Here is a 27743-nt window from a genome sequence, read left to right as displayed (position 1 = left end):
AGGCTCGATCCCCAGTGGGGGGCGTGTGGGAGGCAGCCGATCTGTGATTCTCTCTCATCATTGATGTTTCTATCTCTCTCTCCCTTCCTCTCTAAAATCAATAAAAAAATATATTTTTTTAAAAAAGAAAAGAAAAACAACATAAACTTAAGGTCTAAGTAATCTTGATATCTTTTAACAGTGCAGCCAAATCTTACCCAGGCCTTTGAAAATGATCTCAGAACAAATAAACAGGGCCAGGAGAACATGCTGCGTATGCTAAGTAGTCAAGTTGAAACGGAAACTTTATTTCAATCAATCAAACAATACATTTAGTAAAATTCTTCCCTGTTTCAAGAAACATTCCAATTGCTGTTTTGGGTAAATGTTGGTAATTTTCTAATTAATCTTCTAAGTCTGTAAAAGAAATCAATTTTAAAATCTGTGAGTGATCATCCTACCTCGTCTTTGTCAATCTCCTCATCAACTTCATAGACATGAACTGGAAGTTTATCCAACTTGGCCCCTTTGCTTTAAAAAGAAGAAAAGAACATGTTTTATAATTACCTGGTCCCTGGAGAGATGCTGCATTTCTTCTCCCATCAGAGGAACCAGCATTTAACAAACCCCAAACTGGCCCACTCACATAAAGATAAAAACCATCAGTGCCATTGCTTTTCACAGTGGAGTTAGGAGAACCCCAAAAGCTATCCATAGCTTGTTGGGAGCTACATAGGTAGGTATTTTAAAAAGGGAAAGCTATTAGTAAATAAAGACTTGGTAGGCATTAACAACAAAAACATGACAGTAACAATAGCGGCCAGCATTTATTAAACAATTACGTGTTAGGCACTGTGCTGGGTACTTCACGTGTTTTCTCCTTTAGTCCTTTTGATGCGGGGACTGGTGTTCAGACCATTCACTAGTAATAGATGAGGAAACTGAGGCTTACAGAGAGCAGAGCAAGTAGATGACTTAGGCAGAGATAGAAGAGAATCTATGTTCTTAGTCACTGTTACAATCTTCCCTCTCATCTTCATCACAATAACCAGAAACTCTTATTTATGCCCAAAAGTGAAGTCTACCAGCAGTAAAAGCAAAATATCATATAGATAGGAAGTACAATATATCTCACAGTCTATTCTCTTTTAGCCATGAGAAAAGTACGAACAAGACTATCAGTGAAGATAGGTTAATCTGATCAAATGGGAAGAATTAAAAAATCCCCACAGGAGTACAGGGTGAACATAGAACTAAGAAGCACACCCATCTGGAGAAGATAATGTTGGAGGAGAGTGTTCTCAGCTGAGGTTTAAAAAAAGGCATCTGGGAAGCTGGCTAAACACGCTTAAGGAGTGGCTGAACCACACAAATAGAAAAAACAAATAGCGAGATCCATCAAGAATAGTATAAACAAATCAAACCCATAGGTGCAACAAACACAAAGAAAAACATATTAATAGGATCTCAAGTAAAATTTTCATTGGAGATGGTTACTTTTGAAACACAATCCATCATTATTTGCTTTCGATTTTCATACTGAACCATATTTAAATTTGCCAACTGCATCATTTATGGGTGTACCATTTTATAACAGACATCCTCTCAAGGGGAGACCTACCTACCCCTGGTTTACTTTAACCACCACTAATCAATCTAAATGTACCTGCTTTTGGTGTATTTTAGAATGAGTTAATACTTTAAAGGAGGTAAAGAAATTTGTCTGGGGAAATGCTTGTTCTTTGATATACTTTTAACATAAAATTTATTCAGTAGAATTTTTTAATTTTCATTTATTCAATATAAAATAAAACAAAAAAAAATTTTGTTTCTTAAAATATTCTTTTTAGCCCTGACCGGTTTAGCTCAGTGGATAGAGCGTCGGCCTGCGGACTCAAGGGTCCCAGGTTCGATTCCAGTCAAGGGCATGTACCTTGGTTGTGGGCACATCCCCAGTAGGGAGTGTGCAGGAGGCAGCTGATCGATGTTTCTCTCTCATCGATGTTTCTAACTCTCTATCCCTCTCCCTTCCTCTCTGTAAAAAAATCAATAAAAGTATATTTTAAAAAAAAATTCTTTTTTTAAAATAAAACACATTGTAGCATATTTCAAAACCCTTACATTTTCTTTGTTTTTATTTCTCACTGAAAAAATTTCACCTGTTTGTGTTTTATCAGTGGCACCCTAAAAAGAACCACTAGAAGTAATTAAACCATCCATGTGTTTATTACCACCTGCCAATCCCAGAGTACTGGGATTGAGTCCTGTTATCACATGCCCTGTAAACAACAGCTATCCCATATCATACAAACCATGTAGAAATAGTTTCTCCGATTACTCTGATTACTAGAAGGTACATATCTCCCTAAACATTTTAAGTACAAAGACTTTTCCCTATGTGTACAACCCCACCTTGCGTGGTCTGCCCATTAACTTACTTTGGAAGCTGTCGAAATTCTCCTGAGTAATCTTCATATTTATAGTTCACAAGATGCCAGTCAGAGTTATAGGTTTTGATGCACTATTGGGGGTAGATTAAAAAAATAGAAAGTATATGAGAAAAATAAAAATCATTTCCCCTTAATGCTCTCACGCCTGAAATTCCATCATCAGAGATTCCCATGAAGCTTAAGAACCACTTAAACATCCCCCTTGGGAGAGGGGTCACGTTAAGTGTGATCTGAGAGCAGATTTTACAGGAGACACACATCCCCTCCTCTTGCTACATTTACATTACAATGTACAGTTTCTGAGTTAAAAGCATTTGGTTCTTAAGAAGTTGTGTGGCCTCTACTAGAATATGAAAGTGAACAGAGAGTGTGAACCATAAGACAGTTTCATGGCATTTACTAATATTACAACTGGCTTTGTTCGTCAATATTATATAAATCTGTCCTCAGTTTTTTCTTCTATTTGTAAGGGACAGAGTGAGGTATTAGGAGGAAGGATTCCATTTCACAGGGGCACCATGACATCTCTGTGTGTACATGCATGTGTGTACAGAATGCACAACGTATGCAGCACTCCATTGCCAAGGATTCTATCAGTGACACTAACCTGCACAGGCTGCATTACCTCCTAAAAGACAGACTCAACGGGCCAGCATGGTGTCTTTCATTCATCTACACAGCAGGATCCACTGAGTAGCAATACAGTCTTAAGATTATAAGATCTTCCAGATCTTCAAATACGAACAACTAGAAATCTATAGGTGAAGTCTTTGATTTAGTTACCATCAGCTTAGCCCAAATAATTTTTCTGTGTGATCAGCTCTTGACTACATGTATGTAGACTTCAGTATGGCAAAAAAAGTGAATAAGTGAAAACATAGGTAGATAAATGCATGTATGTATTACCGAGTTGATTTGACGCTGGCTATAACTAACATGAACAAAGTCTCTTTTCGGCTTACTTCTCTTCATTGTTTAATTGTGAACCTTTCTATCTATTTCTTAGCCTATGCCAGAAGGCCTTTTGAGGCAAACTCTCCTTCACCCCAAAATCATGAAAATAATTGCAGCAACAACAGCAAGTGCTTCTCCTGTGCCAGGCTCTCTATAAGCACTTGACTGGCAAGGTTGTAAAGGGAAGGTAGTGTAAGCTTTGCTATCATTAAGGTAAGATAAATAGGAGAGGTGGGATAAATAGCAGAGAAGGGTTAAAAAGAGGGTTAGGTGTGCGAGCTAAGTAACTTTTCAATTTCTCTTCTCTGTACTTATAAATACTATTTTATTCTTGTAAATGCTTTAAAAAAATTTTCAAAGCATTTTCACCTTTAGAACATCAGATATCCACACTTAAAATTACATCCCCACCCTAGCCCATTTGGCTCACTGGATAGAGCGTTGGCCTGGGGACTGAAGGGTCCCAGGTTCAATTCCGGTCAAGGGCATGTACCTTGGTTGCGGACACATGCCCAGTAGGGAGTGTGCAGGAGGCAGCTGATCGATGTTTCTCTCTCATCGATGTTTCTAACTCTCTATCCCTCTCCCTTCCTCTCTGTAAAAAATCAATAAAATATATTTTAAAAAAAAATTACATTCCCAAACCAGTATGATTTCAGAATTATCCTTAGATTTGGATTTTCCCACTACCGTCTGTAGGTCCATTATCACTAAGTCAAGTCTGACTGTGTATTATACAGTCTCGTGGACAAGCCCCTATTCTCTTTGTTCTGGAAGTCAAATCAGGGACAGCAGCAGCACTCAGGGCCATGGTGGTTTTGCATAGAGCAGGGCCACTGAAGTTGTGCCACCCAAGTCTCTTGCAGGTCATTACAACCATTCTGAAGTATAAAATGCACCTGCCCAATTAAAACATACACAATACAGACATACATGATCGTGTGCATTTATGAACGGAATACCTGAGTGCCCAAATTTTTAATACCTCAGATAAAACTAGTAAGAAACATAATTATAATATTTAAATATGTTAAATTATAAGGAATTGCAAAAAGCATAGTTAGCCAGGTTAAGCAGCCAGAGGTTCATTCATTTCATAAGCCATTGTTGATTGCCCACACAGCAAGCACCTACTAAATTCCAAGGTAGAAACAGAATAAGGCAAGCAACACCCATCCCTCTGGGACGTGGGAAGTCTAGGAGACAATGGGTTCAATCAGAAATCAGTATCCACAGAACCATATCTCTAAAAGCACAGAGATCTGATTTCATGACTGACCTTTCAAACTTGTGAAATTCAATAATATTTTGAACTTCTACGGCAGGTTTTTTGAAGTTGTTTTTTAAAAAGCCATTAGGTCATTCTCCTCGGGACGAGAGGATGGAGAGGAAGTGCTGTTCCACTCCACCCAAGGGAAGGCTCTCCAGAGGGCTTAGTTATGTTGGCTCCCGCAGCAGAGGATGGAGCCGCTATTGCTCAACCTGCAGCGATTAAAGAACTTAATGGAGAGCTGCCCTTTAAAAACTGTATTTTTTAAGCAATTGGGAAAACTGAATTAGTAATTAATAATTTTGCTGCAGGCTTTAAAACAGGAGTCAACAAACTTTTCCTGCAAATGGCCAGACCGCAAACATTTCCAGCTTTGAGGGACATACTGTCTCTGTTGCAACCACTCAACTCTGAGCTGTGATATAAAAGCAGCCACAGGCAATAGGTAAACAAATGGGTGTGGCTGTGCTGCGACAAAACTTTATTTATAAAAACCGGCTGCAGGCCAGAGTTTGCCTGTAGGTCACAATTTGCCTACATCCTGTTTTAAAATAAACATTTAAGATCATATAAACATACCTGGTTGTATTTGTCTAGAACTAATTTTACTAATATAATAGCAAAGGAGGCAAGATAAAAAGTTACCTTTTCAGAAGGATGAGAGAACACACTTTAAAAATTTTAAATACATACTGAATTTTTTTAAAAAAATCTCCATGGAAATTAAATCGTGTTACTTTAATTGGTCTTCACTTACAAAAGCATAATTTCTTACAGTGGGCAAATTTATCAATAGACATATTTATCATCTAGAAAATGAGGATAAAAAACGGCCCCTGCTTCTTTCTGGATCAGGGGCCAATGGCCATGCCCAGGAGCCTTTCTGCTCTCCCAGTAAAGCAGAGGCCCATTTAGAGAGCCCCTAACCCCCCAGGTACTTCAATGAAGGAGCACTTCAAGAAAGAACATTAAAACACCTAATTAGTTCATCCTACCTAAAAGCACCTGGAGGAAGAAACCAACACCCCAAGGTGTGTGTGTGGGGGCAGGGGGTGGGGGGGGGGGGGAAGGGATGGGGGGAACCAGCAATCTAAATGCAATAACTTTTCTTTCCTCATAATGATCATTACTTGTATGTTAAAACAAAAGTAATAGTGACCACACATTGATCAGGGATCGGCAGGCTCAGCTCCTTTTCACCTGCCACTTTATAAATATTGAAATTGAACTGGTCTTGAAGGTAAGTTCCAAGTATAAATATGTAATAGTGTAAATGATTACATAAATGTGTGTGCCGAGTCTCCATTAAATATCCATGACGAAGCCTCTGACATTACACCCAGTGGCTTTATTTCATAAGCTCCTGCAGAATTTTCATGTTCTGTTGTCAGAAATGACCCCCTTTGGCATTTCTAAGTTTTGGATTCTGAAAACCGCATGTCATCCTCTGATTTTAACTTCTATTATAAAAAATATATATAATTACTTCCCTGACACTGTCTTGAAAACATCATTAAAATTTAAAGAAAAGGGGGTGGGGGAGGCCAGCCTTAGGAAAAAAGGACTAAAATAACGTACATGAATGTAGAAGAAACACATTACCTCTGTAACAAATAAGCTCTGCGCTTCCTCCTGTGCATGAGCAGGAACCGTGGAGCATCTGTAGCGACCCTGGCGTCTCAGGATGGCAGTCTGCGAAGGAAAGCACCAGGCAAGGGCTGAGTGAGGTGAAGAAGGGAGGGCAGCCTCCAGGTCGCAGGCCTGGCATGGACAGTCACTTCGGTCTCTACCACCTCCTCCTCAGGTCACACAACAGAGCCCACTTGACACCCTACCATTCAAAGTCATGCGGGGCCACGACCCTGCTTCTCTGGATCAGGGCCCAATGGCCACTCCCGGGGGCCCTTCTGCTCCCCCCAGTAAGGCAGAGGCCCGTTCAGAGAGTCCCTAACCCCCCAGGTACTTGATCTAGTCCCACCACACTGCTTTTTACTTGCCCCAATTATCTTTCTGTATTACGGTTAAATAGATATGACATAAAATTTACAATTTTAACCATTTTCAGTTGTAGAGTCCCGTGTCATTGTACATGTACACTGCTGTGCAACCATCGCCACTATCCACCTCTGAACTGTCCTTTATGTCTGTGTTCACTACCACATCTCCAGTGCCCAAGAGCAAGGTAACCAGAGAGGTTGAAGGCCCTTATTCATTATTTGCCGACTGAATCTATGAATTGCGAATTCTACCTCCCCTCCTATGAGCCTTAGAACTATTCTTGTTTCATGAGGCTTAAAGGCTTATTTTAAATAACAAAATGCCTCAAGACTTGAGGCAGATGCACATCTATTCCAATTAACATTGTTTGGGCGGAACAGTAATGTCAATACAGGAAACAGGACCTCAGACTTCAGAAAGATTTCCTCTTCCACGGACTACAATCTTTGGAACTATTAACTGATCATAAAACAGCATATATGAAACATTTTGCTAATGGAATCTACACTGTTGGCTCTTCCTGGCTAATTACTAAGCTGGGGTCTCCCAGCACCTGTCCCGGCTGTTTCTCTTCTTCCTTTGATAAGAAGCAGCTTTGGGTCAAATTTGTGATATCCTCCCAACCTGTAGAGGTGGAGAACTCCAGGGCATATATTTTATGGATAACTTAATTTTATTTCCTGCCCACATTTTCTCTGTGTTGTGTTTGATTCACCGATATATATTCTCTTATTGCACTGTGTCCATCTTTGAAATTAATCTTACCTCCCGTTTTTTAGAATAAGGATCCCTTAATTCTACAGGAAGGGAAGGAAGGAACTCTATTCTCCACCAAAGTCCTTCACAGGTGGATTATTAATTCATTCAGCCTCCAAGAGGGCTTGTAAGACCCTGGGTGTCTTGGTTTCTTTGCGAATATCTCAAACAAAGGGTGATTCCCATTACTCACCTGTTCACATGAAATGCCATAGAGATATGTGACTAAGCTTTGCAGAGGCACAATCTACTCAAAAAGCTTCAACATAACACATAAATTATAAGAGACTGTCAAAACTAATATTAGTAAAGGGGAATTGCCTAAGAAATTGTGTATGCTCCTTTTTTTCAGATTCTATTTATTTTTTATATTTTCCCTTCTCTCTTTTTTTTAAATCTTTATTGTTGAAAGTATTACATATGTCCTCTTTTTCCTCCATTGACCTCTTGTGTTTGTGTAAACTTCTTAATATTCTTACTTATTGTGTCCTTATCTTGATTATTTGGGTCTATCAAGATTTTATAAACTAATGATTATACTTTTAAAAATGTTCAGGAAATGGCTCAGGCTAAGAAACAGGACTATTAGGGTCATTTCCAGCCCATTTCCCATCACAAGACAAAGAAGAAAGAAAATGTATTACAAAATTTTCCCAGAGAATTGCCAACTCAAGAAACTTTAATTATGTAATACTTTTCTAAGCACCCCTTTAAGAGAAAAATAATAACAAATGAGTCTTTTTGATTCTCACGGACCAAAGTACCATTATGCTCTCAATTTAAAAGAAAGCAAAAATCATTAGAGACTTGTCCTTTACCAAATAATTAAAGCAATCACTCACGTGTTTATTGCCACCCACCAATACCAGAATGCTAGATTTGACTCCATTACTATGATCCTCATAGTTTTTTTTTGTATATCTGTTTTAGATCCTCTTTTTTAGATGCCTACTATCCTTCTCTATATGTTCATGCTGTTCCTCACACCAAAAGGTGGAAACTATTTCCTCTTCCCTTGAATCTGGGCTGTTTAACACGGATAAAATGAGGTAGAAGGGACCTTGAGCCAGTTCCAAGCCTAGCCTTTAGGAGAACTGGCAGCTTCTGATTCTTCCTTCTTGAAAGACAACGAGCATATTAAAAGATCCACCACCTGAGATCACCATGCTGTGAACAAGTTCAAGCTAGTCATAAGGAGAGGCCGTATACAGAAAGATGCCCCACCAGCCTCCAGCTGGTCCCAGCTATCCTGGTCGAGTGAAGAAGTCATCTTAGACATCCCAGCCCCCAGAGATTCTAAATAAAACAACTACCCAGCTTAGCCTTAACCAGATTTCAGAATTATGAGAAACAATAAATTATTGTCTTACTAGACTTTGGGGTAATTCAGCAATAGATAACTGTAATAAGACGGTAAAAGGCTAGGAACATCTCCTAATTAAAGTATTGGAGAATACTGCCATTTTCATGGAAATATCTTTCAAATGCGAATCACACTATAGGTTAGGACAGAAGCATGGAGGGGATACAATGCAATCTGGTTTCCATACTTACCCTCTATTCAGTCAGTGTCCTAAGCGCGGGCAAGTAAGAGAAAAATGTCTGCTAGACTTGGAGAATAGACTATAGTGGCTTCTCTTCCCAAAGAATAGCCTACTGATCACGTAAGGCTCAGTATAAATATCACTCCATCCATCCATCCATCCATCCATCCATCCATCCATCCATCCATCCATTCCATCCATCCATCTGTCGGTCTGTCCATCCATCCCTCTTTCCCTTCCTTCTCTCCCGCCTTCCTCCCTCTACTGGGTCCCTACTTTTTACCAACAGACAATGAACTAGCATTGGAGACACCACATTAAATAAAATGTAGTTCTTACAGAGTTTACAGTCTGATGGCAGAGGAAATAAATTATTAGAGTGTGATAAGTACTGCAGGAGGGTATGAGAAAAAAGAGCACAGATACACAGGCTGGTAAGAGAGGAAAGAGTAGGGGAGTCTAAATTTGACACGGAGGAGAAGAGGACATCAAGAAAATGTGTACTGGCTGGCCAGTATGGCTCAATGGTTGAGCATCAGCCCATGAACCAGGAGGTTGCGGTTCAATTCTGGGTCCAGACACATGCCTGGGTTGTGGGCTCAACCCCCAGTAGGGGACATGCAGGTGGCAGCCGATGTATGTTTCTCATTGATGTTTCTATCTCTCTATCCCTCTTCCTTCCTCTCTCTAAAATCAATAAAATACATTTTTTAAAAGATGTGTCCTGAGGCAAAAATGCTTAAGCTAAATTGTACTTGTACTGCATACACTTGAAACTTGGAGAGAGGCTTATTACCCTTGGAAAGTTAAAAGGACAAAATCAAGACATAATAAATGTGGTTAGCTCTTTGCACACACACAAAGGAAACAAACCCATTAAATCCTAGAACTGAAAAATCATTCTATGTCAAAGGAAAAACTTCCTAGAACTCTAAATTTGAATTAAACAACACTAAAACCCTACCAACCCACAGGCTAGTCAGTGGTTTTAATTCATCTGGGGAAAGAATGAGCCAACAGAAAGAAACGGGCTTTGAACCAGAGCACTTTTCTCAGTATCTTTAAAAGAAAAGGCTGGGATCCATCAGGCAGGGACCAACGGGGGGGGGGGGGGGCCTACAGGACTTGGCACCAATAAGTCCCGTGTAATACTACCAGTTGGGGGGGGGGGGGGGGCTACAGGACTTGGCACCAATAAGTCCCGTGTAATACCACCAGTTTGGGGGGAGGGGGGGGCTACAGGACTTGGCGCAAACGAGAAGTCCCGTGTAATACCACCAGTTGGGGGGGGGGGGGGGGGCTACAGGACTTGGCACCAACGAGAAGTCCCGTGTAATACCACCAGTTGCCAAGGTCTCCCACTCATTGCCTTGGCTCTAAGTCCAGCCTCAACAACCCACTTGTTTATAATGTGATCCCCATTTAGACTTCACTAGTTAGAGAAGAACGCACAGCCAATGAATACATCCTGATTTGCTTATTAATTCCAGTTCTGAATGCACATTTTTAAATATTCTCTTGAGGGCTTGGCTACTACAAGTGAATTCATCCGAGCCCAAATAATTCTGGTTATATTGTCCAAACCCAGTCTTTGGACTTACAAAGTATAAAACTGACCCTAGACCAGTGGTCGGCAAACTGCGGCTCGCGAGCCACATGCGGCTCTTTGGCCCCTTGAGTGTGGCTCTTCCTAAGCCTTAGGAGTACCCTAATTAAGTTAATAACAATGTACCTACCTATATAGTTTAAATTTAAAAAATTTGGCTCTCAAAAGAAATTTCAATCGTTGTACTGTTGATATTTGGCTCTGTTGACTAATGAGTTTGCCAACCACTGCTAGACCATGATGGCTTGTCTGATAGCTCATCATCTCTGATTCCACTATACAAAAGTCTCTTGCAGGCACATCTTTTTTTGCCCTACCAGACCGTGGATTCCTCTGAGGGCAGGAGATGCATCTTTCTATTTGTATCTCTGTGCCAAGTACTTAATAAATAAATGAATAAAATAGACAATGGAGAAAGAAATAGAAACCTACCAATAATTATCCATTACTTGCATATGTTTTTTCTATTACTATAAAAGTTCTCTGATCTATTATGAAAATTGACAAGGGAAGTCTACAGCATAAGTGAATTCTCTGTTTTAATTTCTCCATACATTTTTATGTATTAAAAGTTACATTCGGGTAATAGTCAACTGTATGCCAAATCAATTCACGTTAAATTTCTGTAGTTTTATTTATCTGGTTTATAACGAATTCAAATCAATACCAAGATATACTCCATGAACATTAAAGCCCTTCTTTAAAAATTAGCTTAATTTTCTTTTTCATGGTTATGGTATTCTTTTTTTATTTTACTTTTCTATCAGTTAAAATCATATTCCTGCTAAAAGGTGGGTCTTTGTCCACTTTAGATAAGTCAGTATCAAGGTTGGACATTCATAGACTATCAGTTTTATTTTTACGTTTGGAAAGATACTATTTCCATTCTACTAAGAAAGCTTAGTAGCTTCTGACTAAGTAACTTTCTACATTTGCAAGTGGGAAGGGAAAAACATTTCACATTATGAAATGTGATAAGACCTGAAAATTAAATCTAAACGTAGACAGACAACCATTAGGATATAAATCTCACAGCACAAAACAATTTAAAATTAAAAGCCCTCTTCTAACTATAATAATCTAAAAAATCATCTATATTTGGTCAGTACCATTACTTAGGCTAAACACTGGTGGTCTTTGACACAGAAATCCTTAATTACCGTGGCCAAGTATGGGCAGGAGTCTTATGAGGAATTCCACAAAATTTTGGAGTAATTGAAAAGGATAACTGAACTGCTAAAGAAGAGAATTCTAGCAAGGGGGGAAGTCCTCCCCCAAAGGCCTTATGTAATGATGCACAAACACCTGAGAGCCCCAAGTAAATCTGTATAAGACTTTTTTCTCCAAAGGAATGAGATGAAGAAGTACAAAGTTGTCCCCGCGTCCCCGCTCCCCCCTTACCCCACCAGAATATGAAGAGTAAAATTTAATAGTGATCTGAAAATCTAATTTGGAGTAACAAATTTCAAATAGATGCTTTTTTATTTTAAAAACTTTTACTTTCTCTTGGTTCAAATGACTGCCTCCAAAAACTGAGAGAATCTGATTGTCTATGAGCCACATCTGAATGCTTACCCCAGGGAGGCAGAGCCATGGGCCATCTAAAGGGAATGTACAGAGGTATCAGGTCTCCATGCCTGGGCCTTCCTGGCATTTCCCACCCCCTTCTTCGTCACCCACTTCTCTTCCCTCATGGCCTGCTGCAACCCTGTTTCTTCAGCTTCAGCTTGGAATCCCTCTCTACTATCAGAATTCCTGACCCCATCTGGTCAAGGCTCTGTCTTCCTTCCGTCAGTGCTAGACAACACACTACCTTGACCCCTCTGAGGCTGGGATACGAAGAAGCTTGTGTTTCAAACCACGAGCAGCGTGAAGCACATAATTTAATTAAGCTTCCTATGGAAGAATTTGAGAAGTGATATTGGAAAGCGGTTTGGATTGAGAGCCAGGAAACCTGAGTTCTCATCTGAGCTCTGCCTCTAATTAACTGTGTGATCTTGGGGGAAAGTTTTAATTTTCCACATCCATAAAACCAAGAGGTTTTTAGGATTTCCAGGTTTCCTTTGTGGTTTAAAAATTCCACAGTTCTGTGAACATGGAATTCTAAGTCTGTCTCACACAAATGGTTTATGTTAGTGCTATGCATTGCTCAGTGAGCCACCAGAACATAAAAGACATCCAGGAAAAAAAAGTAATTCTGTAACAGCTCTGATTTATAGTCCCCATTTATTTTGTTTAATAAAAGGAATTGTCGGATTAAAAGGAGGGAAGATTCACCATAAAGATTCAAATAAATAGAGGCATGAGTGTTAACAAAGACATGCTTTCTTTATTTCATCATTTCTTTATTTTTCTAACCCTTGAAACTCATATGGTACTGGATTTTTTTTTTTTATCATTTTACCATAAGCATGAAACTATAACAAAACAGCCTTCTTAATTCCTGATGGGAAGTATGCATATCCACTGGGTATTTAAACTATCTTATTTTATAGGGTTTTGATTAAGAGACTGAAACAATGGCCCTCCCTGCTCCTGGGACCACATGAACAATGAGCTAAAGACAATATTCCAGAGAAGTGGGTGGGCTGCAACCTGAGCCAGCTGTGTGGATCCACCACAGACTGTCTCCCCCGTCTCTCCTGTTCAAAGGAGCAGAGGGCTGGGAGTGTCCTGCCTCAGACAGAAAACAAACATCACAGGGCAGCCAGAAGGAGTGCAGGCTTTGAAACAGGGAGAGATGGCTTCTAGTGTCCTAAACAGAACAGCTGAGTTAGATGAAGGAAAAGGGTCCTCTTCTAACTGGCCAGTAGCCACATGGCTGCAGAACAGAGTGCAGGGAAATGTCCTAGGTACCTGCTGTCTTACCTCTAAGGTGCAGATGGCCTGAAGTCAGAGAAGAAGGCCCAAGAGCCATTCTGCTGACCTGCTGGACAGAGAAGCCCACAGATCTCAGAGCCTGGTCAACCCCAATCTATTCTTAGGCTCAAACATAGACTATCTTCCCTTAGCAGTCAACCCCTCCTGTTTGTAATTCCATATAAAGCATCGGTACTAGTGTTTATTTTTGTATTTAATTTATTTAATAGCACTATCCCTTCAAACCGTTGAGAGCTTGATGCAATCATCTGCCAGGAGAAGGGCATCCTTGCAGCGGGGGTAGGAGGGGCCAGAGCTCAGTGCCGTGAGGGAAAAGGATGCTGTCAGAAATGAGAGCTCAGGTGGGCAAGGTAAGACTGAGAGCTCTTTAGGCAGCTTCCCTCAGGCCTGGCCCATCTCCCTCACTAAAGATTAAGCTCTGAGTTGAATTTTTACTGGGCCAACTGGGCCGTGTGGATAGTGTCCACTTCAATGTTCTAAAGTTACCTCGGATTTTCAACTACTCCCTGTTAGAGAGATGGCTCCCAGTGCCTCCTTCCTTTTGTCTCTAGACCTGATCCAAACCACAGGTGCCTCCCTTGTCTGTGGAGTTAGGTGCCTTTGATGTCTGCAGATACACTCCCGGCTGGGTTTGCCTGTACATTAAACGTTTTGTATCCAGGGCCACGTTAAACATGACTGCGACTTACTGAGCACAGCAGTAAGGACGCCTTCCCAAATATCTGGTAGATGCGTTGTTTCAGAGCAGATGACTTGCTTTGCAGAGGGTGCAGTCCCACACACGGCTGGGAACTGCAGTCCACACAGGGTGTGCCCCACGGCTCACTGCCAGATCATGTCTTGGCAGCTGACCAACATGTTCTATTAAGATCAGACACTTCCAATTTCAGGCAAACAGTTTCCTGAGAATTTTCAATGTTTAATTCACTAATAATTAAGAACCTGGACAAAGCATGGGACAAGGGAAGGGTCTAGAGCTGGAGAAGGAATTCTATTTGGGTTTCTGAGGGATCTAACAACAACAACAACAACAACAACAAAAAAACAACTCCCAAGGAACTAATTAAAGCCATACAAGGGCCGAGCCTTGATTACGTGCAGGGACATGGACATCTCTCTGTTTCTAATAGCTCCTCTTCACTAGCTCCTGCACGGTCCCAAAGCTTCCATCTTTAACTGCCTTTCTCCATTCACTCAAGTGTCAACGCCTCTCTTTGCTATACATCCCTATGACAACACACAGAATGAGGGTGCTCCCGTATGAACCTCAGTGCAGCACCCTCCCTGACTGGCATGCCCGCCTTCCTTCTATCATCCCTCTTATCCATTCTCTGCTCAGCTGCCAGTCATCTTTCTAAAACTCTGATACAGTAGCATCACGCCTCAGATTAAAAGCTTTCAATGACTCTCACTGCCACCAAAGTCCAAACTTCTCAACATGACCTAAGACCTTCCAAGATCAGCCGTACTGACGTTTCCTGACTCTTCTCCTGCCCTTCTCCACCCCTCCAGCACACGGGGTACTTCTGACTCCCCCGCCAACACGGGGTACTTCTGACTCCCCCGCCAACACGGGGTACTTCTGACTCCCCCGCCAACACGGGGTACTTCTGACTCCCCAATGCACCGACCCCACTGCCCGGCTGCAGAGCTGCTCAAACCAACCTCAGGACTCCTGCAACCACTGCCCTCAATGAGCATGTGTGTCATTCTGCTGAAATTACTCAAAAACCTTCCTGTATCTCCTTTTAGATTTGAGAACCTCCAATTATACTATTCACCTTTGCTTCTCCAACACCCAGCATAACATCTGGCACCACATAAATGTCTGCTGAGTGAATGGGCAGATTTTTTCTAATGGAGATTATTCTATTTAGTTGTGCGATCCCTTGAGATTCCAAATTAGACAGGGTTTCAGCAACTGGTGAGACATCACGGAGCTTCTGCATAATGTCCTGTTTCCTAAAATATCATGTTCATTTAAAAATTTCAGTAGACCTTTAGGAGTCATAAAAAATTTATTCTGCTACCTTTTCAAACCCACCAATTATACATTATAATTGCCTGTTCAAATGCAGTAAACCATAACTAAATAAGTTCAATGTTCAGAATCCTGAGTGAGCAGACTCATCCTTTCAAAAGAGATTACTTTTTGGCTTATGTTTGGTTTGGTATTACAAAGAAGCTTGTTTTTAATCTCTTCATAAATACCACTGCACAAGTGAGGAGAGTGTGTTTTGGGGGGTGGTATCCAGAAAACCAGGAGTGGCCTTTGGGTCATTAGGGGGACAAGTGGCAGGCCCAGCTCCCTATTAGGGAGCCTGTTCCATATGACATGGCTTTGCAATTAAAACTGCTATCCTCAAAAATATGTTACCTAGACCAGAGGAAGAAGGCTGCAATAAGAACCCTAGCCCCTCAGCTCCCTCCCAACAGGAGGACATCAGCCAGGTACACAAAGAGCTTTCCCGAACGGTCAGATCTCATTGGCTTCTCATCCATCTGTGAGGATCCAAATTTTAGGGCAAACGTTGCCTCTGAATTACCTAAAAGTGACTTTTAGGAGGGTTTATTGCTAATCCAAATACCCAGATTAGTAATAGACAGACCTGGGGCTAACATCTAGGGCAGTGATGGCGAACCTATGACACGCCTGTCAGAGGTGACACGCAAACTCATTCTTTTGGTTGATTTTTCTTTGTTAAATGGCATTTAAATATATAAAATAAATATCAAAAATATAAGTCTTTGTTTTACTATGGTTGCAAATATCAAAAAATTTCTATATGTGACACGGCACCAGAGTTAAGTTAGGGTTTTTCAAAATGCTGACACGCCGAGCTCAAAAGGTTCTCCATCACTGATATAGGGTCACATAACTAAGTTTTGGATCTTGCCACTGACCCTATCACCCAGAGCACCTACCATCCTATCACCCAGAGCACCTACCATCTCTCTGAGTTATCTGCATTCCACTCGGCAACATAACCTTGAGAGAGGTACGAGCAAGCATAGTTTCTTTGGTTTTCTAGTTGTCTGTGTATGGTGCTGTATGTCTATCTTTAGAACGCAATTCTAGCTGCTAAAGAGACCATACCTTTGTGTGGACGCCTAGCATAGTGAAAATGCTTCATGTTAAACCATGCCCACTATTTACATATTGCAATATATATACCAATGAACTTGCCTTTCAGAAGGCACACTCCCCCATGTGCCCCTCATTCATGTGTAAGGTTTCACTGGTGCATCCAACAGCATTTCACTCAAATCCCATGCGTTTACCAGCACACCACCACGCTGGTCTTGTTCAGAGCAGCACTGCCGCTCCTGGGATGCCATCCAAACTCTAATTTTAAACACCACGGAGCAGAGATTATGCTTTGCAGATAAAATGCTAAGCAGATGGGGAAGACCTGATTCGAGGGCTTCTGACATCAGAGGACCTCGCTGAACTTCATCTGTCCCCTCTGGATTTCATGCACACACTCAAGGTGCTGCTGACACAGGCTGCTCAAACCCACGCAGGACACACTTGGCAGTGGCCAGGCTCCGCCACACAACCCTGGAGGGAAAAGGCAGAGGTGCGGACACAGCAGGACCCCTGCAGGTTGTGGGACCCATAAAGATTTTGCACCTGGTAATATGTTAAATGGCATCTCATAGTTCTGAGGCCAAAGCCTAGATTTTCTTTTTCTTTAAGGACTTTTGTTTTTTGTTTTTGCATGCATACATATTGTGTCTCTCCTTCTCTTCTACTCCTGATCTATGCTCTTACAACCTCAAAGGCAGCTGGTGCCAAGATCCCAAACCATCCATTTCTTCAATACATATTTAGTGCCCACCATGGATAAAACCCTGTTGTAGGAACTCTAGCAAAGGCAGAGGTGAATTTTCAAAAAAGGATGGTTTGTAATAAAAACCAAATAATTATGGTTTGCTACTCTCATAGAGATTTTATTTTCTATTGGGGAGAAAATAAAGTCTTATAGTTACAAATAAGTTATAATAAAGAACGATATCCAATGACTGCTATAGATACAGTATAAATACATGTCCACCTGCTTAAGCTATCTCTGTCATAAGATATCATCTTGGTTTAATTCTTCTTCTATCTGTGTGGCATTCACATGAATGAACAAGAAACATGTAAGTAAATATGTTAGAAGCAGATAGGCAATACAGTGAGAAAAATAAAACCAAGCAAGGTAAAGGGGGCCAGGAACATCTAAGGGGGTTGGAGGTATGGCAGTGGCAAGGGCCTCACTGAGAAGGTAAGACCTGGGAAAAGGTTTGCAGGAGGTGAGGGACAGCCAGGTAAAGAATGTACCAGACAGGGGGAACAGCCCGAGAAAAGGCCCTGAGGCAGGAGTGACACAGGAGCCCCTCCCCCCTCCGTGGGGCCCAGTGTGGCTGCAGGTGAGAGTGGGGAGGGGAATGGGGGCCAGTCAGAGAGGCAGTGGGTAGACACGGACCCTTCAGACCACGGTAAGGCCTTCACTAAGGGACTTTAAACACAGGAGCGATGTCATGTGACCTGCCTTTTAAACTACTTAAACAATCACTCTGGCTACTCTGTCACGATAGGCTGAAGGGAGCAAGGACAGGATCCAGAAGACTTGTTAGGAGGCTCTTGCATTAACCAAGGCAAGAAAAGGTAAGAGCTGTGGCCCTGGTCACAGCAGAAGGAATGCTATCTGATGACTTACTGTTACTCCTCCCCATCCTTTTTTTTCTTTTTAATGAAGTTTTTTAAAATATGTTTTTATTGATTTTTAGAGAGAGGGAAGGGAGAGGGATAGAGAGATAGAAACATCTATGAGAGAGAAACATCATCAATCAGCTGCCTCCTGCACGCCCACAACCCAGGTATGTGCCCTGAGCAGGAATTGAACCTGTGACCTCTTGGTTCCTTGGTTGATGCTTAATGGCTGAGCCACACCAGCCAGGCTCCTCCTCATCCTTTTCCCCATAGCCTGCTTTCCAAACCCTCCTTACTCTCCCCAAGGCTGCACCTCACCTGGGCCAACCCGAGCCCAATTCACCTCTAAATTTCCCAATATCCAGTCCTCTCTTTTCAGTTCAGAGATAGAACTCTTTCTCCTCTCTTTCCTGAATTCTTCCCCCCAAAGTCCCCATCACTAAAGCATCTTGCCTCAAAAGACATCCCCATAATATCTTGCATCTTCAATCTCTTCTTCATTTCTGGACTTCCCTCCTTAGCCCATTCTCGCATCTCCCCAATCCTGATAAAAACTTCTTGTTATTGCTGAGCCAAATGATTCCTTCTCTCTCCTACTATTTACTGCTAATCTCTGTGCTGAACCCACTCACTTCTTCAGCCTTGGCTAGAAAACATCTTCATTGGCAAAGACTGTTACCGACTCTAAGGACCTTCCTCCCACCTCATCAGCCAGGAGTGCGTGACTGCTGCTCAGTCTGCCTGCCTTCCTCTACCTGCTCTTGCTGCCTTCCAAAACCCCCGAGTTTCCTGGTTCTGTTCTTACTTCCTGTCTCTGCTTCCCACCTCCCTTCTTCCCAGTGAAGGTACTCCCCAAGATGGGGGCCCCATCAGCACTCTCATGCTCATAACCCCTGGGGCTACGCTAACATTTCTGTGGTGAACCCTGCCTTCTCTCTGAGGCTGGGCTTCTGCATTTCCAACACTGAAAGGACTCTCAGCACCTGAATGTCCCACTATCTCAAACTCAATAGAATAAATTCCTATGGGCCCCTGTTTATGCCACGACACTGGTCACATTTTCTTCCTTATTACTAATATTAATTACCTCCTCTCTTAAGTTTTGAGCAACTTGAAAGCAGAAACTATATATAAATATAGTATAAACTATATTTATACTGCTAAGCATCTCTCAGCTGAGCTCTCTGCACAAGGAGAATAACCATAAACTATAAGCTAAATCAACACACTCTTCAACTCAGCTGATCAGTGCTATCTGAAAAACACGCTTTTCTTTTTTAAGGCATATTTGATTATAAAAGAACGATCTGCCCCTGTTTTCTGTAAAAGGTATTAGACTTGAATTAAAATTAAAATGCTGATCTCCTGAAGCTCTGGCCAAGGTCAATTCAGAAATATTACTTATCCAGGTTTTTCAGGAAGGTACAGTCCTGGGCATGAATATCCCAGAAACCACAATGTTCACAGAAAGTTACATTGTTGGCCACTGAATTCCGACTGATGAAAATTTCTAGGAATTTATTTTAAAAAACCACTTTCCAATCAAAAGCTCAAAACAAAGTATTGAGGTAATTTTTTGGCAGCATATAATAAAAAGTGAGGACAAAACCCCGTAGAAAAAGAAAATTCTTTAAAAAAAAAAAAAAAAAAAAACAGATGGGAAATGAGATCAGAGACTTCCAGACCCTTTGTCAATAGCGGGGCCTGGCTTCCTTTTCAGGCCAGTGGTTTGTAGATCATTATCAGCCTCATGTAAGTAGAAGAGGAAAAGAAACAGAGGAAAAATAAAAATCAGGATGTTATTTAAAGGGAAATGGATTAACCACACTTTTCTATACAATGCTGAGAACATGAGGATTCCCCTGTATCCAAACATTTTCAAAAGTGAACATTTCTAGGATTGCCAATTATTAATAATCTTTGCTGTATACTCCCATCTTTCCTTTAAAATTCTTTTGCTAAGAGATTTGACGTTGATAATACTCTATGAAGTACCAGTAGAAAGAGCACCACAGAAATTTCTCATTAGACTTTACACACAGCTTTAAGGATGACAACAATTTCACATCCACATAGCACAGAAATCCCATAACATGCTCTTAAAAAAAACACACACAAAATCTGTGCTAAAGCATCCATACAATATAAAATTTACCATCTTAACCATTTTTAAGTATACAGTTCAGTGGCATTATCATTGTTGTACAGCCATCACCACTCACCTTCCACAGAACTCTTTTCATATTGCAGAACTGAAACTGTGTACCCATTAAGAAATAACTCCCACTCCCTCTCCCCCAACCCCTGGCAATTGCCATTCCACTTTCTATCTCTATGAATCAGAACCTGTATAAGTGGAATCATTCAATATCTGTCCTTTTTTTACTGTCTTATCTCACTTAACATAATGTCCTCAAGGTTTACCCATGTTGTGGTATATGTCAGAATTTCCTTCCTTTTTAAGGCCATATCTTATTCCACTGTGTGCATCTACCACATTTGGTTATCCACTCATACATCAATGAATATTTGGGTTGTTTCCACCTTTTGGCTATTGTAAATAATGCTGCTATGAACCTAGGTGCAACCTACTTTCAATTCTTTTGGATATATCCCCAGAAGTGAGATACAACATGTTCTTTTATTCCTTCCATACAAACAGTATCCCTTGTTAGTTCATATCACACACCAAAGTCTAATATTTATACAATATAAATGATATCCATAAATTGCTTCCCAACATACTTTTTTACTATTTACTACCTTTTCCATATTTCAACACTTTAGTAACTACACAAACATTAGTAAGCTATGCAACAACCCAGGATGCAAGAGCTCAAAAAGCCAGCTGTAGATTCAGTGAATTGATGGCAACAGTTAAGAATGTCACAGCAGTAGCAGCAGCAGCATCTGGCAAAGGACTTCCCTTGAAGGAGAATGATGATTGGAAATCTATGGGCAGACCCACACTGAATTCTATGTCTCTGATAGGAAAGGGAGGATTCCTGGGCCTTACTTTCAGTTATATATAAAGTTGTCATTTCGTAAGCAACAAATCAACTTATATTTCTTGATCTAAAACATTTTAACCAAAAAGGTTATCATCTCTATCTAACTTGCCCAATAAAGTTTACGTACAATGTACCCATGGAAAAGTAAGTTCTCAGAATAAAGGTTTGTAAGCTATCAGAAGATATATGCCTTTTAAGACTGTTTCACCTCCATTCTTTCATTTCAGAAATTATCCAACTTCCACCAATCCAAATCACTGATCAGGCAAAAAGTGTTACAAATCCAGTTACTGGCATTTCCACATGTGCTCAATGATACTCATATTTACTTCCTGAATCAAAGAAAACTACCCAATATTTACAATAGTTTTACTCATTTTAAATGAAGCTAAAAGTACCCAACCCTAGAACCCAGTGTGCAGAGATTATGTGGATGCAGAGATGGACAGGCAGGAGGGAGCCCAGAGAGGCACCAACACTGTGCCTGAGCCTTCCTCGGGGCCATAGCACAGTGGAGACACTTGGACACAATATGCGTAAGAAGCCATTAGTGAAAAGCCAGTGTACTTAGGCATCAATGTACACAGTGTAAGGCAGTAAGCATTAGGGGAAAAAAGAGAGTGGGGGGAGGGGAGAATTAAAGTGGCCTCAGAAGGTGAGATGGTTTTACAACAGGGGTGGGGAACCTTTTTTCTGCCAAAGGCTATTTGGCTATTTACAACAACATTCGTAGGCCACACAAAATTATCAATTTAAAAATCAGCCTGCTATATTTGGTCAAACCTTTAATTAACTCACCCCTAATGCCTTGGCAGGGACAGACCGAATGATTTCTCCGGCCTTATACGGCCTGAGGTCCAGACATTCCCCACCCCTGTTCTAGAAGGATGGAAAAGAAGAGAAGATTTTGTTGGCAAAGAGCACCCCAAATCCAAGATAGGGAAAGAACAGAACAGACCCCAAAATACCAGGGTCTGATTCTGAAAAAAGAAGTGTAGCAGGCTAGTAAGGGCCATGTTTGCCATAGCATTCCTGTCTCTGGCCATGGCTAATAAAAACTTACTCATAAATATTCTGATAGCTGAAAATTGTCCTTTTGTTTTTTAAAATCCACATTTACTTCATGTCTCTTAGGTTTTATTTTTCTCCGACCCTTAGGCAATTACATCCCACAAACAAATCTCTCCCTAAGACTCATTTTAGGAGCTGACCAATACCAACATTGTCCTCAAGATCGGTACAAATGTATCATCACTATCCACATTTATATTTTAGTAAACTAGAGGCCCGGTGCACAAAAATTTGTGCACTGGCGGGGGTGGGTCCCTCAGCCCAACCTGTGCCCTCTCACAGTCTGGGACCCCTCGGGAAATAACCACCTGCTGGCTTAGGCCCGCTCCCCTGGTTGCAGATGGCAAGCCCGGATGGCGGCGGGGCGGGCGGCGGAGCGCGCGGCGGAGCGCGCTGCCCTGCCCCACCACCCTGGGTTGCACACAGGAGGTCCAGATGGCGGTGGGCGGGCGGGCGGTGGCTCGCGCTGTGCCACCCTGCCTGCAGTATGCAAATTTAACGGCCATCTTTGTTGGGTTAATTTGCATACTCTTCTGATTGGCTGATGGGCATAGCGAAGGTACGGTCAACTAGCATCTTTGTCTTTTATTAGTGTAGATTATTACCCTGAATATATTTGAAAGAACTTCAGATAATGTTCTATTATTTTAATAGTTACCGAATATTGTTTAATTAGTAAGTGTAGTATTGCAAATCAACCCCCAGCGTGCACTTTGCTCACTATATGGCCCATTTGTTATCCAACTTGCTATCTTTTTCCATATGAAATAAAATACTTTCACCTGATCTAATTTTTTCCCTGTCTCTAATAATACAATAGTAATTCCACTCTATACTGCCTAAGGAAATGAAAACATGGACAGACAAGGAATCTGCGACATTGCTAAGACATTTTGCTTATTCAGCTAACTAGACAGTTATTGAAATTACCAAGACAAACTGGCAAGAAAGCTCAGTGCAAATGGCCTTACTTATTGGAAAATGGGAGTTTCCAAGAAAACAAGTAACACCATCCAAATTTAAATAGAGACCATCACAATCACTGTGGTGGGGATCAAAGCTAAAATTCAAGCTCCTTAACCTTTGGATAAACTTCCCCAAAACAGAAAATAACACTTGCTGGTTCCGTCTTGGCCAGCAAAACATCAGTGAGTTTCTTTGGCCTTTCCGAGAATATTTGTGCCTGGTATCCCGAGAGAAGTAGATGCAGGTGAAGAGGACAAAGACGTTTTTCTCAAAGTTTCAATTACTTGATTCTACAACTGCTTAAACATTTAGGTTCCTTGTTTCTGGGATAAAAGATGAAATTAAATTAACCATGTCTTGTTTCTTTGGTTTGTTTGCTTCTTAAGCAACTTTATCTCAAGGCTGCAAATACAACTTTTCATTCTAGGCTACAAAACTTGAAAAAATGTTGTTACTCTAATTAATACCAAGAATAATACATACTTCATGCTCAGAGAAACTTGAGATAACCTTTAGTTTCCTCTGAGCACACTTCAGGAAAAATATGTCAACATGGATTGCAATTTGTAATCAACTGATTAACGTCTCATGTTAATTTGTTGCCAAAATCACAGGCAGGAGGCATGGTTTTAAAGTTTCCTTTTATTTGTCCTTTAGCTGGGTAGTCTATGCAATGAAGTTTTTAAAGCCTCATCCTTTTAGGCATGATTTGAAACCATTCATCAGTAGAACACATTTTGGCAGCAGCATCACACTACGGTACTTAATGGTCAATTTCATTTCCATGGCAATCCTTACTTTCCAGGGAAGATCTAAAGGACAATAATTTTCTCCATATGCACTTCTAAAAAGTTAGAAATAGTGAACATTGGTGAAAATTCCCAGCCTTGTTGTAAACTGAAGTCTCTTAAATTTGGTGAGGAAAGAAAATGTTAAGGAATATAATTCAACAATTATCATTAACATGGAAGTTTCTAAAGACAATTCAGTATGCACAGAATTGTATATAATAGGTTTTCTGAGAGTGGGATTAGAAAGAAGGTGGTGGGGGAGGCTTTTAATGTCAAGTATTCCAATAGTGCCTCTTTGTTTGTTTACAAGTATGTAGTACTTTTAAAATTAAACAACAAGGAATCAATGAAGTTGTTAAAAAACTAAGGCAGCTCAATTCACACAAGACAGGGCTCAGTAATAAAAGAATCAGATAGAGAAGCCTCGAGGTAGAGAAGGCGATTAGGTTCCAGGAGAGCGAGGAAAGTAACCAGACCTCCAAATAGACCGAGGTAACTCCAGGTTACGAGGTATCTAACACCACTGTATGGGGTTCCTGGAGGAAGAATGTTCTAGCTCCTCACTACCCTCAGAGTTCCTGTGAGTCACTCAGCCACAGGCCATAATCTGAAAGGCTTCTGGCAACAATCTAGAGGACAGCTCAGAGCAGGAGCTGTGCTGAGTCCTCTGTTGGCAGCTACTAAGCTCCAAAGAACAGCACCTGCCACTGCACCAGAGAGGTAGGCGTCAGGACACACCTGTTACCCCCAAACCCTTCTTTGTGAGCTCACACACAGTTCAAAGCCTCCCTCATGGCACTTTCCTAAAAGGATGCATGACAAAATCCTCTACGTCTCCCCAGCAAATCTCAACCTTAAGATTCTAAGGCACTAGGGAAAAAACCTAAATTCCTCTCCAAATAAATCTCACAAGACATAGGAGGCACTTGCCCATTAAAGCAGCCCACAGAACAGTACTTGTATTCAAGACAAAACACACACACACACACACACACACTTATATATATGACATCTATGTTGTATATATGCTTATGTTTGCATACATACATATACATACATATATAACATATAAATTCACATCTGCATATATATGCAAAAACAATGCCATTAAAAAAATCAACTCATGAAAGAATGCCTGAAGAATATAATGACATTTTCCCCTCTTAAATAACATCATCTTTTCATCTTTTAAAAATCCTAAATTAAACAAATAATAAAGCAATAGATAAATGATCATTGTAAAAATCAACTGCATGATTCTCTTTACAGAAACTGAAAAGTTACCTACCTGAAAGTCATCATAAGGGAAGAGCAGCATCTCCCTTAAACAATCATTCAGGATCTGTGTCTTCTTCTGGACGATGACATTTTCATAGTCAAGGGGCTCAATCAGCTTTGGCTTGGCCTGGAAAGTGAAAGATAAGGACTTGAAACAATATTTTTGTTTGTTAATTCTCAACATGAGGATATTTTTTCCATTGATTTTCAGAGAGAGGAGGGAGGGAGGGAGGGAGGGAAGGAGGGAGGGGGGAGAGAGAGAGGCATCAATTCAAGAGAGACATAGTTATTGGTTGCCTCCCTCATACCCCTGACCAGGGCTTGGGATCAAACCTGCGTGCCCTTGAACAGGAATTGAACCCGTGACCCTTTGGTGATTGGACCAAAGCTCTAACCATTTAGCAACACTGGCTAGGGCGGAACATTCTTATAGACACAAGCAATTTCTTAAGATTAAAGAACTCTAAATTCTACTGTATATGTGTTTGCATTTTCCTACTTTTCTATAATTAGAGTGTGTTAGTTTTGCTACCAGGAAGAATCAGAACCGAGAGGTAAAAGTTGTTTTCAAAGAAAAAGAAGACACTTCGTGGCACTGTCTATATATAGTCGTGCTTGCTTAATTCTTTAAACACAAAGGAGGCGATGGATTCTGGTGGAACTTCCAGTCATGTCTTGGGTCACCCCTGGTGAGGTCAGTCCCCTCCCAAGCTTTAGGCTCTGCCAGAGATGCCCACTTAGGGCTCCAGCCATGGTCTGGCAGTGGAGGCTGGATGCCCACAGTGGCTCCAGCCATGACCACCTTTCCTTGGCTCAGGGCTGAAAGCATCCACAGGGCTCACTATTTCATATAAGACTCTATAGAACTCATCTCTGAGTCTCAAAATATCCCTGTCTATCCTGAAATATTTACAACTTAGCTATGCAATACCTAAACATAGAAAAACCAGGCAAACGGGGAGAATAAAAGCACTACTTAAACCAGTGCTTATGGGTGAACCTCATGGGCAGAGATGGCCATCCCTGCCATGCACTGAGAAGGGGAAAGAGGCAACAAGCAAGTGGGGAAAGAAAAGAGATAACATGCCTTTTCTAACTATTCCCAAAGTTATTCTTCTCAGTAAAAACCTCTCTCATCTTTGCCAGTCATTGCCATAGTGTTTACTGGTCACTTCCCATTTGCAAGGCACTAACGGTGAGGTCAGGGATAGAGATATGTAATTTAACTAACTATATAACACAGTATGTGAAGTGGTAAAACAGGTACACACACACATACATAGAGCAAGATTATTTCTGAAAATATTAATAAAAAAGCATCTAATATCAACAAATGCTTTGTATACTACAATGATAATTAATAAATTAATATAAGAAGATATGAAAGACATCTGATATGTAGCATATAAATTAGATATTGTGACTGAAGCTATTACCTGTTCCCAAAATCTGTCTCTTTTCCTCCAAATACAGTCGGACTACATTTCCCAGCCTCCCCATGGTTAGGTGTGGCCATAGGACTGTCTTCTGGCCAATGGCATGTGAGTGGAAGGGATGTGGTCATAAAAGTCTCTGCCATAGACTGAATGTTAGTGTCCCCTCAAAATTCCTATGTTGAGCCGTAACCGGTTTGGCTCAGTGGATAGAGCGTCGGCCTGTGGACTCAAGGGTCCCAGGTTCGATTCCGGTCAAGGGCATGTACCTGGGTTGCGGGCACATCCCCAGTAGGGGGTGTGCGGGAGGCAGCTGATCGATATTTCTCTCATCGATGTTTCTAACTCTCTATCCCTCTTCCTTCCTCTCTGTAAAAAAATCAATAAAATATATATTTTTAAAAAAATTCCTATGTTGAAACTTAATCCTCAATGTAATGATATTAGGAGGTGGAGTCTTCGGGAGCTGATTAAGTCATGAGGGTGGAGCACTCATGAGTGGGATTAGTGCCCTTTTAAGAGAGACCTCCGAGAGCTCTCTTGTCTCTAGTGCTAAGGGAGGATACAGAGAGAAAAGGACTGTCTATGTACCAGGAGGGGGCCACACCAGAAAAGGAATGTGCTGGTGTGTTGACCTTCCTCTACAACAGTCCCAACCCCAAGTCCATAAAAGAGTATTGCCCTTTTTTGTTTCTCTGGACTTGCATGTGGTTCGCTTTGGGACCACATGTCCTGAACTGCAATTCTTTGTTGTTCCCAAACAAAACCATTTTTCTGGAGAAATATCTGACTATTGGTTTAAGGTCAGTAGTCAATTTAGCACACCAAAATAATGTTTTTGTTAATTAGATAAATTAGTTTTTGCCTAAAGATATCTTGGAAGTATTTAAGGACAGAATATAATGTTGTAGGTATTACTTTTGTGTGTCAGTATGTAACGTTCAATAACTTGCATATTTTCACACAGGTGATCACACTTAATCCACTGTTAAACTAATTAAACAGGAAGACCATTAGACCAGTGGTTCTCAACCTTCTGGCCCTTCAAATACAGTTC

The 27743-nt window shown here is 41.0% G+C and overlaps 1 protein-coding gene across 22 annotated transcripts in view; it reads right to left on the bottom strand.

Annotated features, from left to right (window-relative positions):
* DOCK9 (dedicator of cytokinesis 9) overlaps window positions 1-27743 on the bottom strand; it is a 270967-nt gene that overhangs the window by 112207 nt on the left and 131017 nt on the right. For all 22 annotated transcript variants that reach the window (XM_070408667.1, XM_070408674.1, XM_070408682.1 and 19 more), the window contains exons 2-5: window positions 25264-25380; window positions 6256-6345; window positions 2418-2500; window positions 441-510 (exon numbers count right to left, since the gene is read on the bottom strand). In XM_070408667.1, coding sequence (XP_070264768.1) covers window positions 441-510; window positions 2418-2500; window positions 6256-6345; window positions 25264-25380 — 360 coding nt within the window. The remainder of the gene's footprint in view (window positions 1-440; window positions 511-2417; window positions 2501-6255; window positions 6346-25263; window positions 25381-27743) is intronic.

Source organism: Myotis yumanensis, unplaced genomic scaffold, assembly GCF_028538775.1.
Source record: "Myotis yumanensis isolate MYYU_CA2020_CCGP unplaced genomic scaffold, mMyoYum1.0.hap1 SCAF_3, whole genome shotgun sequence".
NCBI classification, from domain to species: domain Eukaryota; kingdom Metazoa; phylum Chordata; class Mammalia; order Chiroptera; family Vespertilionidae; genus Myotis; species Myotis yumanensis.
The sequence above is the reverse complement of the archived record's forward strand: the minus strand, read 5'-3'. Positions and strand labels throughout refer to the sequence as shown.